The 18431-nt window shown below is 43.8% G+C and overlaps 1 protein-coding gene across 1 annotated transcript in view; it reads left to right on the plus strand.

Moving 5' to 3' along the window:
* The window catches only part of LOC143796654 (uncharacterized), a 137648-nt gene that overhangs the window by 51410 nt on the left and 67807 nt on the right, over window positions 1-18431 (plus strand). The window contains exons 3-5 of the mRNA XM_077281041.1: window positions 6956-7093; window positions 7179-7335; window positions 8557-8652. Of these exons, the coding sequence (XP_077137156.1) occupies window positions 6956-7093; window positions 7179-7335; window positions 8557-8652 (391 nt within the window). The remainder of the gene's footprint in view (window positions 1-6955; window positions 7094-7178; window positions 7336-8556; window positions 8653-18431) is intronic.

An 18431-nucleotide genomic window follows, 5' to 3' on the forward strand; every position in this document is an offset into this window, starting at 1 on the left:
AGTTAGGAAGAAAAAAACAAAAAAACACAATACTATCACCATAAGTGGCAGTATTCACAGGAGATCTGTACTTAGTATGCAGTGTCTGTGTAGAGGTAATACAGTGATCACCAATGACATTGTACACAGGACCTCTGTATATAGTATTCAGTGTATAGTGTCAGTGTATAGGTAACACACTGACTCACCAGTGACGTCTCTAGGTGAAGTCCATCATCTTTCATCCAGCACAGACCGCCATCACTTCATCCAGCCAGGACTTGTCTCTGCAGGAAATAACATAGTTATATCGTGCTCTGCTTGCAGAACACGTTACATAATTTTTCCCAACTTCTACATTACGCCACATGAAGAAAAAGAGGCAACATAGTGTCACTCTGCACAGTAACAGGACCGCCCCCCCATTTAAAACAGTGTCCTCAAAAAATAAAAAAAAATATATCACTGCAGTAATAATATCCCTTAATTAGCCCCTATGGTAATAATAATATCCCCCATCCTGGCCCCGTGTATCTCAATCCTGGCTCCAGCCATATGTTCTCCCATCCTGCCCTCATGAGTATCCATTCTGCCCCATATGATCTCCCCATCCTGCCCCATCAGTCTCCATCGTATCCATCCTGCCCCATGATCCTGCACGATCTGTCTCCAATCCTGCCCCATGTCTTTCATTCTGCCCTGTGTCTCCAATCATGCCCCATATCTACATTCTGCCCATGTCTCCAATCTTGCCATCTGTCTCCAGTCCTGCCCCCAGTGTGTCCAGCATCTCTGCCCCCAGTGTGTCCAGCATCTCTGCTCCCAGTGTCCAGCATCTCTGCCCCCAGTGTCCAGCATCTTTCCCCTCAATGTATCCAGCATCCTGCCCCCAGTGTGTCCAGCATCTCTGCCCCCAATGTCCAGTATCTCTGCCCCCAATGTGTCCAGCATCCTGCACCCAATGTCCAGCATCTCTGCCCCCAATGTCCAGCATCTCTGCCCCTAATGTCCAGCATCTCTGGCCCCATTGTCCAGCATCCTGCCCCCAGTGTGTCCAGCATCCTGCCCCCAGTGTGTCCAGCATATTGCCCCCAGTGTCTCCAGCATATTGCCCCCAGTGTCTCCAGCATTTTGCCCCCAGTGTGTCCAGCATATTTCCCCCAGTGTGTCCAGCATATTGCCCCCAGTGTGTCCAGCATATTGTCCCCAGTGTGTCCAGCATCTCTGCCCCCATTGTCCAGCATATTGCCCCCAGTGTGTCCAGCATATTGCCCCCAGTGTCTCCAGCATATTGCCCCCAGTGTGTCCAGCATATTGTCCCCAGTGTGTCCAGCATATTGCCCCCAGTGTGTCCAGCATACTGCCCCCAGTGTGTCCAGCATATTGCCCCCAGTGTCTCCAGCATCTCTGCCCCAGTGGATTGCTGTTCGCAATAAAAAAAAAAAGTTCTCCTCACCTGACCACGCTCCTTCGGCGAAGCTCTCTCCTCGCAGCTGAAGCGCTCACTCGCAGGCGACTGACAATGACGTCAGACACCAGCGACGTGCGTGCTGCAGCTGATGTCAGCTGCCAGCCTCTGATTGACTGGCGTTTACCTGCCGCAGCGCCGGTAGGGGCCCGGTGAGCAGATGAGACGGGGCCCGATGCAGGCCCCCTCTGCCCACCGGGCCCATACGCCAGTCAGGGCAGTAATGCCCTGATGGCGGTGGGCAATCTGAGCGGTAGCCCAGGGCCCCCCCACACCACTGGACCCTGGGCTACCGCCCAGATTGACCCTATTATAATCCGCCCCTGGCTGCAGCCTTCACAGTTCCATCAGACGGTTCCAGAACTGTCTAATGAAACTATTAAGGTTGTAGCCATCAGCAGCTGGTGATAGGCTGCAGTGCTCAAATGACATCATCAATGCACAAGGTCGTTAGGAGACACAGGGCTGAGAGCGGGGGAGGAAGCATGCTTTTTTATTTTAGTAGACACATTAGTGACATTGAAAGGGGTTAACTTGTATGGGACAACCCCTTTCAAGATTGTTTTTTGGAATTCATTGCTTTTAACATATTTGCCTGGAAAAATTATAATTATCTACCAGTAATTTGATTTTCCTGAAACCCATGACAGCACACATGAGAGATTAGGATCTGCCCCTATTACTGGACAGGAAGCCCCAAGCACAAAATAAAAAGGCAACTCCCACTCCCTCCTCCAATGTGGTTTCCAAGGAGTCAAGTAAGAGTCACCAAATTTATCATAATTATTCTTGTTATTATTTATACATTCACTTAAGTCCATTCTTCATTGTGAGAAGAGAAGACTGAGAACCACCAACCACAAGCAAGAGGGAAGGAAAATTAGGATGTTGTCATGTGTTTCAGGAAAATCAAATTACCGGTAAGTATTTATCATTTGTCCCCTCACCCAAGACAGCACACATGAGAGACGATAGCCAAATAATCATCTAATAGGGAGGGGGCACCCCTATAGGATCTTACACCTGAAGAAAGATCCCCAGAATATCCAAATTCAATGGAGAAAGCTTCAGGAAGGAAGATTTTGAATGTTTAAGATATCATTTAAATATTGATTTGGAGCTCCAACAAAAATGCGCCAACAAGAGTAAAAAAGGAATACTTTTACTGTTTTTCTAACTTTTTCCTCTTTTTTTCAGAAAGGGACTTCACTTAAATGTATGGTTGGTTATCTTCCTCAGATTTGATTAGATATTCTGTTCTTATTAAATCACCTAACCAACAACTGAAGTATATAGGAACTGTTACTAAGACTAGTGAGCATGCTAATAGAAGCAGAAGTTAAGCAATGCAAAAAACCTGGTAACCTTAAGAAGGCTTTAAATAGGGTTTCTACCCTAATATTGTTGACATTTTCCATTGAAGGCCCCCTTTAAGGCCACAATCTGGCCCATAAGAGACCCTTCTAGTGTAAATGATCACATACAGTTGTGTGAAAAAGTATTTGCCTTCCTGATTTCCTACTCTTTTGAATGTTTGTCAAACTTAAATGTTTCAAATCGTCAAACAAATGTAAATATTAGACACAAGTTAACACAAAATGCAGTTTTTAAATTAAGGTCTTTATTATTAAGGGAAAAGAAATCCAAACGTACAGGGCCCTGTGTGAAAAGTGATTGCCCCCCCCCCTTAAAACATTAACTATGGTTTATCACATCTTTGGGAAGCTAAGTTAAAGTTCCCTAGCCAAACGCAGAGCTGATTACTGCCCCACCTGTTCTTAATCAAGAAATCACTTAAATAGGACCTGCCTGACAAAGTGAAGTACACCAAAAGAACCTCAAAAGCTACACATTATGTCGTTGTCCTGATCCAAAAAAATTCTGGAACAAATGAGACTCAAAGTAATTGAGATCTATCAGTCTGGAAAAGGTTATAAAGCCATTTCTAAAGCTTTGGGATTCCAGCAAACCACAGTGAGAGCCATTAGCCACAAATGGTGAAAACATGGGACAAAACATGGGACAAAATTACCCCAAAACCCAAAAATCTAACGACGACTCATTCAAAAGGTCACAAAAGACCTCACAACAATTTCCAAAGAACTGCAGGCCTTGATTGTCTGAATTAAGGTCAGTGTTCATGACACTGTCATAAAAAATAGACTGGGCAAAAATGGCCTGCATGGCAGAGTTCCAAGACGAAAACCACTGTTGAGCAATAAGAACATAAAGGTTTGTCTCAGTTTTGCCAGAAAACATCTTGATGATCCCCAAGACTTTTGGAAGAATGCTCTGTGGACTGATGAGACAAAAATTGAACTTTTTGGAAGGTGTATGTCCCATTACATCTGGCATAAAAGTAACACAGCATTTAAAAAAGGAACATCATACCAACAGTAAAATATGGTGGTGGTAGTGTGATGGTCTTTGGCTGCTTTGCTACTTCAGGACCTGGAAGACTTGCTGCGGTAAATAGAACTATGAATTCTGCTGTCTACTAAAAAATCCTGAAGGAGAATGTCCGGCCATCTATTTGTGAACTCAAGCTGAAGTACACTTGAGATATGCAGCAGAACAATGATCCAAAACACACCAGCAAGTCCACCTCTGAGTGGCTTAAGAACAATAAAATTAAGACTTTGGTGTGGCCTAGTGAAAGTCCTGACTTTGATTCTATTGAGATGATGTGGCACGACCTTAAAATAGCGGTTCATGCTCAGAAACCTACTCATTGCCAATTATCATAAACGCTTGATTGCAGTTGTTACTGCTAAGGGTGGCCCAACCAGTTAATAGGTTTAGGGGCAAGCACTTTTACACACAGGGCCATGTAGGTTTGGATTTTTTTCCATTAATAATAAAGACTTTCATCATTTAAAAACTGCATTTTGTGTTTACTTGTGTTATGTTTGTCTAATATTTAAATTTGTTTGGTGATCTGAAACATTTAAATGTGACAATTATGCAAAAGAATAGGAAATTAACATTTCAACCCCAAATTGGCTGGCTAACCAGGCAAAAGCCATATCCTCCACACTGTACATACCACTGAAATTCATACACCACTGAAGGCCCCATCAAGTCCCACCATGAGGCACACAGCCTAGGAAAATCCTAGACCTAACGTGGCAAGCTCTTCCACAACTATGAAGTGGCCTGAAAACCTTCAGGCAGGCTAAACACGAGACCTGAGGTGGCATGTTAACCATGAGACATAAGGCCAGACATATAGTGGCAGGCCAACCACCAAACATGAGGCCCAATACCCAAGCTATGAGGCCCAATACCCAAGTCATGAGGCCCAATACACAAGCCACAAGGCTAGTCACGAGGCCCAAGCCACGAGGCCCAATACCCAAACCACAAGGCCAGTCACGATGCCAAATATCCAAGCCACGAGGCCAGTCAGGAGACCCAATATCCAAGACATGAGGCCAGTCACAAGGCCCAATACCCAAGCCATGAGGCCCAATACCCAAGCCATGAGGCTAGTCACGAGGCCCACTACCCAAGCCACGAGGCCCAATATCCAAGCTACGAGGCCTGTCACGAGGCCTAATATCCAAGCCATGAGACCCAATACACAAGCCATGAGGCCAGCTCTGAGGCTCAATAACCAAGCCATGAGGCCAGCCCTGATGCTCAATAGCCATGCCATGAGGCCAGCCATGAGGCTCAATACCCAAGCCATGAGGCCCAATACCCTAGCCACGAGGCCCAATAAACAAGCCACGGGGCCAGCTACGAGGCCCAATACCCAAGCCACGAGGCCCAATACACAAGCCACGAGGCCAGTCATGATGCCCAATTTCCAAGCCATGAGGCCAGTCACAAGGCCCAATACCCTTGAATGTAAGTCCGCAAGGACAGGGTCCTCTCCCCTCTGTACCAGTCTGTCACTGTAAACCTGTTTACTGTAAATGATATCTATAACCCTGTATGTAACCCCTTTCTCATGTACAGCACCATGGAATTAATGGTTCTATATAAATAATAATAATAATAATAATAATAATAATAAATATCCAAGCCATGAGGTCAGTCACAAAGCCCAATACACAAGCCATGAGGCCAGTCATGAGGCCCAATACACAAGCCACGAGGCCCAATACACAAGCCACGAGGCCCAATACATAAAGCCACAAAGGCAGTCATGAGGCCCAATACACAAGCCATGAGGCCAGTCATGAGGCTCAATACACAAGCCATGAGGTCCGCCATAAGTTGGCAGTCTCAATACACAAGCCATGAGACTCATTATACAAGGCATGAGGTCTTGATACCCGAGCCATGAGGCCAGCCCTGAGGCTCAATAGCCAAGCCATGAGGCCAGCCCTGAGGCTCAATAGCCAAGCCATGAGGCCAGCTCTGAGGCTCAATAGCCAAGACATGAGGCCAGCCCTGAGGCTCAATAGCCAAACCATGAGGCCAGTCCTGAGGCTCAATAGCCAAGCCATGAGGCCAGCCCTGAGGCTTAATACTTAAGCCGCGAGGACAGCTCTGAGACTCAATATCCAAGCCATGAAGCCAGCCCTGAGGCTCAATAGCCAAGCCATGAGGCTAGCCATGAGGCTAAATACCCAAGCCATGAGGCCAGCCCCGAGGCTCAATACCCAAGCCATGAGGCTAGCCCTGAGGCTTAATAGCCAAGCCATGAGGCCAGTTCTGAGGCTCAATATCCAAGCCATGAGGCCAGTTCTGAGGCTCAATAGCCAAGCCATGAAGCCATCCCTGAGGCTCAGTAGTCAAGCCATGAGGCTAGCCATGAGGCTAAATACCCAAGCCATGATACCAGCCCCGAGGCTCAATACCCAAGCCATGAGGTCAGCCCTGAGGCTCAATACCCAAGCCATTAGGGCAGCCCTGAGGCTCAATACCCAAGATATGAGACTCAATACCCAAGCCATTAGGCCAGCACTGAGGCTCAATGATATGAGGCTCAACACACAAGCCACGAGGCCAGTCATGATGCTCAATACACAAGCTATGTGGCCAGTAACGAGATGGCATGCTGAATACACAAGATATGAAGCTACAGATGAGGCTCAATACACAAGCGCTATGCAAGACATTACTAAAAATTGAACACAGGATCTGTTGACAAGACAGGGTCTTTTAGCCAACTAAGCCAAAGCACCTAAGTGACAAACGCCAGGCTGCAAGCCACTTTCTCAGGCTGTGTTACTAAACCACAAGCTCTAGGCCAAACATCAAACATAGGTATGTACTGAATCAATAAAAGTAGATTCTTCCAGACTAATGTTAGCATTTCAGAGCCCCACTGGACCCCTGTACTCACTGCCTTTCTTACTAGAGGTTACTATGGAACACATCATGTTGTTCCTTGATTCACGGCCGCTTCAAACGTGTGCTCGAGGTTCTTACATCCAGAGGACAGGAAACCAAATTGCTCTGGGCTTCCTGTCCAGTAATAGGGGCGGATCCTACTCTCTTATGTGTGCTGTCATGAGTTAGGGGAAAAAAAATAATTTCATTTCAATTTTCTAGATCAGCGTATTCACCGGGTATTTCAGAAATAAGTTCCAGAGTTTTACTTCGTTTCCCTCAAAGAGTTAAAAACCGTGGCACTGCAGACTTCTTACCAGTGAAGCAAAGGCATTCATGGGAATGGCACAGCTGCCACCAGTAAGTACTGATTTTTGTTATGCATATAGTATTATATGCGTTTGATCAATTTGCTCATTTATATCACTGTTTTATCCATTTAAAGGCATTATCATAGTATGGATTCCTTTAGTCACTATGATCTCCTGGACTCAGCAACTCATAGAAAGGTGGCAGAAGGACACAAGGCTAGCTTCTGCTTGGAGGATACCTCATGTGATTTAGGAGTAAGGAGGCGTTATGCCTGTACAGCACACACCCAGGTGATTATTAATAGTAGAAGAAGCTACATGTAATATTTTAGATATTATAAATCGCTGTGTATGTAATAAAATGGCTGCATTGAATCAAAAGTTACATGAAAAAGTGTACACTGTTTAAAAAAAAAAAACCTGATCTATGTGAGTGCAACACCCGGCACCCCACCAATCACCTGTTCCTGGTGCCCCGCTGTCTGGATGTGATCAGTTGCGGAAATCAATCATGTCTCAAGAGCATTGAACAAATCCCAGACATTGGCCATTATACTATACAAGTAGAGTCAGATAGGTCCATAAAAGTCCATCAACCAAGCAGCAGGATCAACTTCTTCTCCTTTTGAGTCAGGAGGTCCTTATGTCTTGTAGTGGGAACTACAGACCAGCATTATACAGCTTTATTGGCATTCACCAGAGAACACCAGTTGGCGTTAGGCACCTCTATCTCTTCACATGAGAGCGGGTTCCCACTGACCACATGACAGATGTGAAAGTGTCTGGGAATGCCATGATAAACATTATGCTGTCTGATGGTGATGGTCCATCGAGGCATATCCCTGAAGGGTTGCACAAACCTCCACATTATTGGCACCCTGTACTTAGATGAAATCCTTACAGCCGCTGTCAAACCTTACACTGGGGCAGGGTAATGCCTGACCTCTTATGGCCCGTGTGTAGGCAATTCCTGAATGATGTAGGTATTAATGCCATTGATTGACCCTCATAATCCCTAGACCTAAATCCAAATGATAACCTCTGGGAGATGCAACTAAGTAGTGTCACAGACTGTCCAGGAGCTCATTGATGCCTTGAGCCAAGTCAGAGAGGAGATTCTCCAGAAAACCAGCCTTTGTTCTATTAGCAGCATACCCAGACATTTTTTGGAGTTCATTTGAGGACCGTATACACTACAGTTTTACTTTGCTTTTCAGGGTTATTTGGAGTACAGCCATCATTTGATTATTTGGTTTCTATTGACTGTTGATATGTCATTTTATTCTCAAAGATTTACACAATTTATGTCAGTAAAGATTTTCAACTTGAAACTTTCATCGAGACCCAATGTGTGATTTCAGTATTCCTTTACTATATTTGACCATAATTGACCAAATCCACTGATAAAATATTACATACATACACAGGCAAAATCAGGAATTTTATTTTTTAATTGATATATTGTCCAAAAATATTAATAGTAATATATCATATAACATATTTATGTTCCAGGGTCTGAGTCCAGGATGTTATGACACTTATCACGCCAATATTGATTGTCAGTGGATTGATATTACTGATGTGCCCCCAGGAAAATATATTCTCAAGGTGAGTATAGAGGGCAATAATTGTATTACTGTTTATGAATTCTTCACACATACATTTTGGGGGTGTTTTTTCTGTCTCGAAAAAAAAACAAAACACTAATTTTCATGCTTTTTTTATATACCTTCCCATAAACGTGAATATGGAAAAATAAAGTAAAAGCAATGCATTACTAGAAGAATACCACAAATTGTTCGTAAATATAGGATATGCCCATAAATAGTGGGCTGCACTTCTTAGAGGAATCTATGAATACACCACATGAATACTTATGTCTATAGCAGTCAAGGTAGGGTGAAATAATCTTTGTGTAAAGCCATAATTGAAAAGTAGAAATGGGAAAGCATAGAATACCTCAAATCAACTGCAGTATCGAGATGTTGTGAAGCTATAACCTCCTGGCCCCCAGTATTCATGTATTGTAACTATAATGTCTTACTTAGTATAGCCTATGGTGAGGTATGGTAGTGCCATCTAGTGGTCAATCACTAAAATAGCACTTTGTGTTTCTTTTTGACACTATTGATTCATTTAATCAGGTTGATCCTGAAATTAATTCGTTTTGACCAGCATTAGCACTTTAAACCTTTCTATATATTGAACACCTATCTATATATGCATTGGCACTTTAGAAATTATTTGCACATGGCTTTTTAATAGATTTTGCTATTATCTATACCTCTATATTTCAGTATCTATTCCTGAAATTTAAGGGTATGTGCACACGCTGCAGATTTTGCTTTGCTGTTAAATGTTTTTTATTTGTCATTAAATAAACATTATGTTTTAGAATTCCATTTTTTGGTCACTTCAATTTTTTGTTCCCGATCACGACATCAGGAACAAAACCTGTTTTTCATAGATGACTAGAAAAGCATTTTTAATGATTTGTTTCTATAAGGAAGCCTATGAGATAACATATGAAATAACATCATTAGCAGAGCATGCTGCATTTGAAAAAAAATGTGACCCAAAAACTAACCAAAAACATGAAAAATAGCACACAAAAAACACATTGTTTATAGTTTTTTCATAATTTCCTATTGACTTAGAGCCAATATCTGCCAGTGCTTATTTGATGTAAAAAAAAAGTAATCTCTCCTAATGTGTCTGATTTAAGAAATACTTGTAATCCCTATTAAATAACTATTTTAACCCCTTTACCCATCAAGCCTGCTTGCACCTACATGACAAAACCAAATTTTACAATTCTGACCACTGTCCCTTTATGAGGTAATAACTCTGGAACGCTTCAACAGATCCTGATGATTCTGAGACTGTTTTTTTGTGACATATTGTACTTCATGATAGTGGTAAAAAAAAAATTATATGACTTGCGTTTATTTGAGAAAAAAATGAAAATTTGGTGAAAATACTTAACATTTTTCAATTTTCAAACTTTTGATTTTCATGACCTTTTAACCCCTTCACCACCAAGGGTGGTTTGCACGTTAATGACCGGGCCAATTTTTACAATTCTGACCACTGTCCCTTTATGAGGTTATAACTCTGGAACGCTTCAATGGATCTTGGCGATTCTGACAATGTTTTCTCGTGACATATGGTACTTCATGATAGTGGTAAAATTTCTTCGATATAACTTGCGTTTATTTGTGAAAAAAATGGAAACTTGGCGAAAATTTTGAAAATTTTGCAATTTTCCAACTTTGAATTTTTATGCCCTTAAATCACAGAGATATTTCACACAAAATACTTAATAGGTAACATTTCCCACATGTCTACTTTACATCAGCACAATTTAGGAACCAACATTTTTTTTGTTAGGGAGTTATAAGGGTTAAAAGTTGACCAGCAATTTCTCATTTTTACAACACCATTTTTTTTTAGGGACCACATCTCATTTGAAGTCATTTTGAGGGGTCTATATGACAGAAAATACCCAGTGTGACACATTCTAAAAACTGCACCCCTCAAGGTGCTCAAAAACCACATTCAAGAAATTTACTAACCCTTCAGGTGTTTCACAGGAATTTTTGGAATGTTTAAATAAAAATTAACATTTAAATTTTTTTTACACAAAATGTATTTCAGCTCCAATTTGTTTTATTTTACCAAGGGTAACAGGAGAAAATGGACCCCAAAAGTTGTTGTACAATTTGTTCTGAGTACGCTGATACCCCATATGTGGGGGTAAACCACTGTTTGGGCGCCCCGCAGAGCTCGGAAGGGAAGGAGCGCCATTTGACTTTTCAATGCAAAATTGACTGGATTGAGATGGAACGCCATGTTGCGTTTGGAGAGCCCCTGATGTGCCTAAACATTGAAAACCCCCACAAGTGACACCATTTTGGAAAGTAGACCCCCTAAGGAACTCATCTAGATGTGTGGTGAGCACTTTGACCCACTAAGTGCTTCACAGAAGTTTATAATGCAGAGCCGTAAAAATAAAAAATCATATTTTTTCACAAAAATTATATTTTCGCCCCTAATTTTTTATTTTCCCAAGGGTAAGAGAAAAAATTGGACCCCAAAAGTTGTTGTGCAATTTGTCCTGAGTACGTCAATACCCCATATGTGGGGGTAAACCACTGTTTGGGCGCATAGCAGAGCTCAGAAGGGAAGGAGCGCCATTTGACTTTTCAATGCAAAATTGACTGGAATTAAGATGGGATGCCATGTTGCGTTTGGAGAGCCCCTGATGTGCCTAAACATTGAAACCCCCCACAAGTGACACCATTTTGGAAAGTAGACCCCTTAAGGAACTTATCTAGATGTGTGTTGAGCACTTTGACCCAACAAGTGCTTCAGAGAAGTTTATAATGCAGAGCCGTAAAAATAAAAAATCATATTTTTTCACAAAAATTATCTTTTTGCCCCCATTTTTTTATTTTCCCAAGGGTAAGAGAAGAAATTAGACAACAAAAGTTGTTGTGCAATTTGTCTTGAGTACGCCGATACCCCATATGTGGGGGTAAACGACAGTTTGGGCGCATGGCAGAGCTCGGAAGGGAAGGAACGCCATTTGACTTTTCAATGCAAAATTGACTGGAATTAAGATGGGACGCCATGTCGTGTTTGGAGAGCCCCTGATGTGCCTAAACATTAAACCCCCCCACAAGTGACACCATTTTGGAAAGTAGACCCCCTAAGGAACTTATCTAGATGTGTTTTGAGAGCTTTGATCCCTCAAGTGTTTCACTACAGTTTATAACGCAGAGCCGTGAAAATAAATTATTATTTTTTTTTTCCGCAAAAATGATTTTTTAGCCCCAAGTTTTGTATTTTCACAGGGGTAACAGGATAAATTGGACCCTAAAAGTTGTTGACCAATTTGTCCTGAGTACGCTGATACCCCATATGTGGGGGGGAACCACTGTTTGGGCGTATGGCAGAGCTCGGGAGGGAAGGAGCGCCATTTGGAATGCAGACTTAGATGGATTGGTTTGCAGTCGTCACGTTACATTTGCAGAGCCCCTGATGTACCCAAACAGTAGAAACCTGTTATGGTCTGGTGATTAAGGAGCGACATGCGACTAGCTCTGAGCAGGTGGTAACTATACCGACCGCAGTTCCTAATCTTAACACAGACACTAGCAGTAGCCGTGGGATGTTCCTGTCACTCCCTGGACACCTCGTCACAGCCGGAGAACTAGCTACCCCTAAAGGTAGAAAGAGGAAAGCTATCTTGCCTCAGAGAAAATCCCCAAAGGATAGGACAGCCCCCCACAAATAATGACTGTGAAAGGAGAAGGAAATGACATACGTAGTATGAAACAAGATTTAGCAAAGGAGGCCACTACTAGCTAGACAGAATTAGTACAGAACAGAAAACTGTGCGGTCAGTAATAAAAACTAGAAAAAGTCCACCGCAGAGAAATGCAAAAATCTCCACACCTGACTAAAGGTGTGGAGGGCAAACTCTGCTGCCCAGAGCTTCCAGCTTAGCTAAATAGATCCATACTGATAAGCTGGACAAATGAGCAAAACAGAAAATGCCAAACAACAAAGTCCACAACAAGTGAACTGCAAAAAGACAAGCAAGGACTTAGCTTTGCTGAAATGGTCAGAGTGGCAGAGAAATCCTCAGAGAGCCATGACTCCAAGCTCAACAATTGCCAACTGGCATTGAATGAGGGAACAGGCAGACTAATATAGCTGAGCTAGAAAGACGATCAGTGAAAACAGCTGCTGATGCTAAATCCCAGAAGCAGCCATACCACTCAAAACCACAGGAGGGAGCCCAAGAACAGAATTCACAAAAATGCCACTTACAACCACCGGAGGGAGCCCAAGAGCGGAATTCACAACAGTACCCCCCCTTGAGGAGGGGTCACCGAACCCTCACCAGAGCCCCCAGGCTGATCAGGACGAGCCAAATGAAAAGCACGAACCAAATCGGCGGCATGGACATCGGAGGCAACCACCTAAGAATTATCCTCTTGGCCATAACCCTTCCACTTGACAAGATACTGAAGCTTCCGCCTCGAAAAACGAGAATCCAAAATTTTCTCAACCACATATTCCAACTTCCCCTCAACCAACACCGAGGCAGGAGGATCAACAGATGGAACAACGGGTACCACATATCTCCGCAACAAAGATCTATGGAAAACATTGTGGATGGCAAAAGAGGCTGGAAGGGCCAAACGAAAAGACACTGGATTGATAATCTCAGAAATCTTATAAGGACCAATAAACCGAGGCTTGAACTTAGGGGAAGAAACCTTCATAGGAACATGACGAGAGGATAACCAGACCAAATCCCCCACACGAAGCCGAGGACCAACACACCGACGGCGGTTAGCAAAACGCTGAGCCTTTTCCTGAGACAATGTCAAATTGTCTACCACATGAGTCCAAATCTGCTGTAACCTGTAAATCACGGAATCTACACCAGGACAATCAGAAGGCTCAATCTGCCCTGAAGAAAAACGAGGATGGAAACCAAAATTACAAAAGAAAGGCGAGACCAAAGTAGCCTAACTGGCCCAACGGCAAGAAAGCCACCCAATCATCCTGATCAGCAGACACAAAGCATCTCAAATAGGTTTCCAAGGTTTGATTAGTTCGCTCAGTTTGGCCATTTGTCTGAGGATGGAACGCCGAAGAAAAAGACAAATTAATGCCCATCTTAGCACAAAAGGCCCGCCAAAACCTGGAAACAAACTGGGAGCCTCTGTCAGACTCAATATTCTCCAGAATGCCATGCAAACGAACCACATGCTGAAAAAACAATGGAACCAAATCAGAGGAGGAAGGCAATTTAGGCAAAGGCACCAAATGGACCATTTTAGAGAACCGGTCACAAACCACCCAGATAACAGACATCCTCTGGGACACAGGAAGGTCCGAAATAAAATCCATGGAAATATGCGTCCAAGGCCTCTCCGGGACAGGCAAAGGCAAAAGCAACCCACTAGCGCGGGAACAGCAAGGCTTAGCCCGGGCACAAGTCCCACAGGACTGCACAAAAGAACGCACATCCCGCGACAAGGAAGGCCACCAAAAGGACCTAGCAACCAAATCTCTGGTACCAAAAATCCCAGGATGACCGGCCAACACAGAACAATGGACCTCAGAAATTACCTTACTTGTCCATCTATCAGGAACAAACAGCTTCCCCACAGGACAGCGGTCAGATTTATCAGCCTGAAATTCCTGAAGCGCCTGCCGCAAATCAGGGGAGATGGCAGACAGAATCACCCCTTCCCTAAGAATGCCAACCGGCTCAAGGACTCCAGGAGAATCAGGCAAAAAACTCCTAGAGAGGGCATCCGCCTTAACATTCTTAGATCCCGGAAGATATGAGACCACAAAGTCAAAACGGGAGAAAAACAGGGACCACCGAGCCTGTCTAGGGTTCAGCCGCTTGGCCGACTCGAGGTAAATCAGATTCTTATGATCGGTCAAGACCACAATGCGGTGCTTGGCTCCCTCAAGCCAATGTCGCCACTTCTCAAATGCCCACTTGATAGCCAACAACTCCCGATTGCCGACATCATAATTGCGTTCCGCAGGCGAAAACTTTCGGGAAAAGAAGGCACATGGCTTCATCAAGGAACCATCAGAATTCCTCTGTGACAAAACGGCCCCTGCCCCAATCTCAGAAGCGTCAACCTCAACCTGAAAAGGAAGAGAAACATCCGGCTGACGCAAGACAGGGGCAGAAGTAAATCGGCGTTTAAGCTCCTGAAAGGCCTCAACAGCCTCAGAGGACCAATTAGTCACATCAGCGCCTTTCTTTGTCAAATCGGTCAGGGGTTTAACCAAACTAGAGAAGTTGGCAATGAAACAGCGCTAAAAATTAGCAAAGCCCAAAAATTTCTGAAGGCTCTTCACAGATGTGGGTTGAATCCAGTCATGAATGGCTTGGACCTTAACAGGATCCATTTCTATAGATGAAGGAGAAAAAATAAACCCCAAAAAAGAGACCTTCTGAACTCCAAATAGGCACTTAGACCCCTTCACAAATAGAGCATTATCACGAAGGATCTGGAATACCATCCTGACCTGCTTCACATGAGATTCCCAATCATTGGAAAAAATCAAAATATCATCCAAATACACAATCAAGAATTTATCAAGATAATTGCGGAAAATATCATGCATAAAGGACTGAAATACAGAAGGAGCATTAGAATGCCCGAAAGGCATCACCAGGTATTCAAAATGGCCTTCGGGCGTATGAAATGCAGTTTTCCATTCGTCACCCTGTTTAATATGAACAAGATTATATGCCCCTCGAAGGTCAATCTTGGTAAACCAACTAGCCCCCTTAATCCGAGCAAACAAATCAGAGAGCAAAGGTAAAGGGTATTGGAATTTGACCGTGATCTTATTAAGAAGACGATAATCAATACAGGGTCTCAAGGAGCCATCCTTCTTGGTAACAAAAAAGAATCCCGCTCCCAATGGTGACAAAGACGGACGAATATGCCCCTTCTCTAAAGACTCCTTTACATAGCTCCGCATGGCTGCATGCTCTGGCACAGACAGATTGAAAAGTCGGCCCTTAGGGAACCTACAGCCAGGAATCAAGTCAATAGCACAATCACAGTCCCTATGTGGAGGAAGGGAACTGGACTTGGGCTCATCGAATACATCCTGGAAATATGACAAAAATTCAGGAACATCAGAAGAGGGGGAAGAGGAAATTGACATCAAAGGAACGTCACTATGTACCCCTTGACAACCCCAACTAGTCACAGACATCGATTTCCAATCCAGCACAGGATTGTGCACCTGTAACCATGGAAAACCCAGTACAACAACATCATGTAAATTATGCAACACCAGAAAACGACAATCTTCCTGATGTGCTGGAGCCATGCACATAGTCAGCTGAGTCCAACACTGAGGTTTATTCTTGGCCAACGGTGTAGCATCAATACCCCTCAAGGGAATAGGACTCTGCAAAGGCTGCAAAGAAAAACCACAGCGCCTGGCGAATTCTAAGTCCATTAAGTTCAGAGCAGCGCCCGAATCCACAAATGCCATGACAGAAAAAGATGACAATGAGCAAATCAGGGTCACAGACAGGAGAAACTTAGGCTGCACAGTACTAATGGTAACAGATCTAGCGACCCTCTTAATACGCTTAGGGCAATCAGAAATAGCATGAGCAGAATCACCACAGTAAAAACACAGCCCATTCTGACGTCTGTGTCCCCTCTGTTCCGCTCTAGTCAAAATCCTATCACCTTGCATAGGCTCAGGTCTCTGCTCAGAGGACGCTGCCATATGGTGCACCACTTTGCGTTCGCGCAGGCGCTGATCAAGCTGAATGGCCAGAGACATAGATTCGCTCAAACCAACAGGCGTGGGGAACCCCACCATAACATCCTTAAGGGCTTCAGAAAGACCCTTTCTGAAGATTGCTGCCAGAGCATCCTCATTCCATTTAGTGAGCACAGACCATTTTCTAAATTTCTGGCAGTATAATTCTGCCGCTTCCTGACCCTGACACAGGGCCAAAAGTGTTTTCTCAGCATGCTCTACAGAGTTAGGTTCGTCATACAATAATCCGAGCGATTGAAAAAATGCATCTACATTAAGCAATGCCGGATCCCCTGACTCAAGGGAGAATGCCCAGTCCTGAGGGTCACCACGCAGCAGAGATATAACTATTTTTACTTGCTGAATGGGGTCACCAGAGGAACGGGGTTTCAGAGCAAAAAACAATTTGCAGTTATTTTTAAAGTTCAAAAACTTAGTTCTATCCCCGTAAAACAAATCCGGAGTAGGAATTCTAGGCTCTAAGGCCGGAGTCTGAACAGCATAATCTTGAATACTCTGTACTCTTGCAGCAAGCTGATCCACACGAGAAAACAACCCCTGAACATCCATGCCCGCATCCAAATCTTGAATCACCCAGAGATTAAGAGGAAGGAAAAAGACAAAACAGACTAAAGAAAAAAAAAATGGCTCAGAACTCTTTTTCTTTTCCTTCTTTTGAGATGCATTCAGCTCATTTTTGGCCAGTTGTACTGTTATGGTCTGGTGATTAAGGAGCGACATGCGACTAGCTCTGAGCAGGTGGTAACTATACCGACCGCAGTTCCTAATCTTAACACAGACACTAGCAGTAGCCGTGGGATGTTCCTGTCACTCCCTGGACACCTCGTCACAGCCGGAGAACTAGCTACCCCTAAAGGTAGAAACAGGAAAGCTATCTTGCCTCAGAGAAAATCCCCAAAGGATAGGACAGCCCCCCACAAATAATGACTGTGAGAGGAGAAGGAAATGACTTACGTAGTATGAAACAAGATTTAGCAAAGGAGGCCACTACTAGCTAGACAGAATTAGTACAGAACAGAAAACTGTGCGGTCAGTAATAAAAACTAGAAAAAGTCCACCGCAGAGAAATGCAAAAATCTCCACACCTGACTAAAGGTGTGGAGGGCAAACTCTGCTGCCCAGAGCTTCCAGCTTAGCTAAATAGATCCATACTGATAAGCTGCACAAATGAGCAAAACATAGAAAATGCCAAACAACAAAGCCCACAACAAGTGAACTGCAAAAAGACAAGCAAGGACTTAGCTTTGCTGAAATGGTCAGAGTGGCAGAGAAATCCTCAGAGAGCCATGACTCCAAGCTCAACAATTGCCAACTGGCATTGAATGAGGGAACAGGCAGACTAATATAGCCGAGCCAGAAAGACGATCAGTGAAAACAGCTGCTGATGCTAAATCCCAGAAGCAGCCATACCACTCAAAACCACAGGAGGGAGCCCAAGAGCGGAATTCACAACAGAAACCCCCCACAAGTGACCCCATATTGGAAACTAGACCCAAGGAACTTATCTAGATGTGTTGTGAGAACTTTGAACCCCCAAGTGTTTCACTACAGTTTACAACGCAGAGCCGTGAAAATAAAAAATCCTTTTTTTTCCCACAAAAATGATTTTTAGCCCCCAAATTTATATTTTCCCAAGGGTAACAAGAGAACTTGGACCCCAAAAGTTGTTGTCCAATTTTTCCCGAGTACGCTGATGCCCCATATGTTGGGGTAAACCTCTGTTTAGGCGCACGGGAAAGCTTGGAAGGGAAGGAGCACTGTTTTACTTTTTCAATGCAGAATTGGCTGGAATTGAGATCGGACGCCATGTCGCGTTTGGAGCGCCCCTGATGTGCCTAAACAGTGGAAACACCCCAATTCTAACTGAAACCCTAATCCAAACACACCCCTAGCCCTAATCCCAAAGGTAACCCTAACCACACCCCTAACCCTGACACACCCCTAACTCTAATCCCAACCCTAATCCCAACCGTAAATGTAATCCATACCCTAACCCTAACTTTAGCCCCAACCCTAACCCTATC

This window comes from Ranitomeya variabilis, chromosome 1 (genome assembly GCF_051348905.1).
Source record: "Ranitomeya variabilis isolate aRanVar5 chromosome 1, aRanVar5.hap1, whole genome shotgun sequence".
NCBI classification, from domain to species: domain Eukaryota; kingdom Metazoa; phylum Chordata; class Amphibia; order Anura; family Dendrobatidae; genus Ranitomeya; species Ranitomeya variabilis.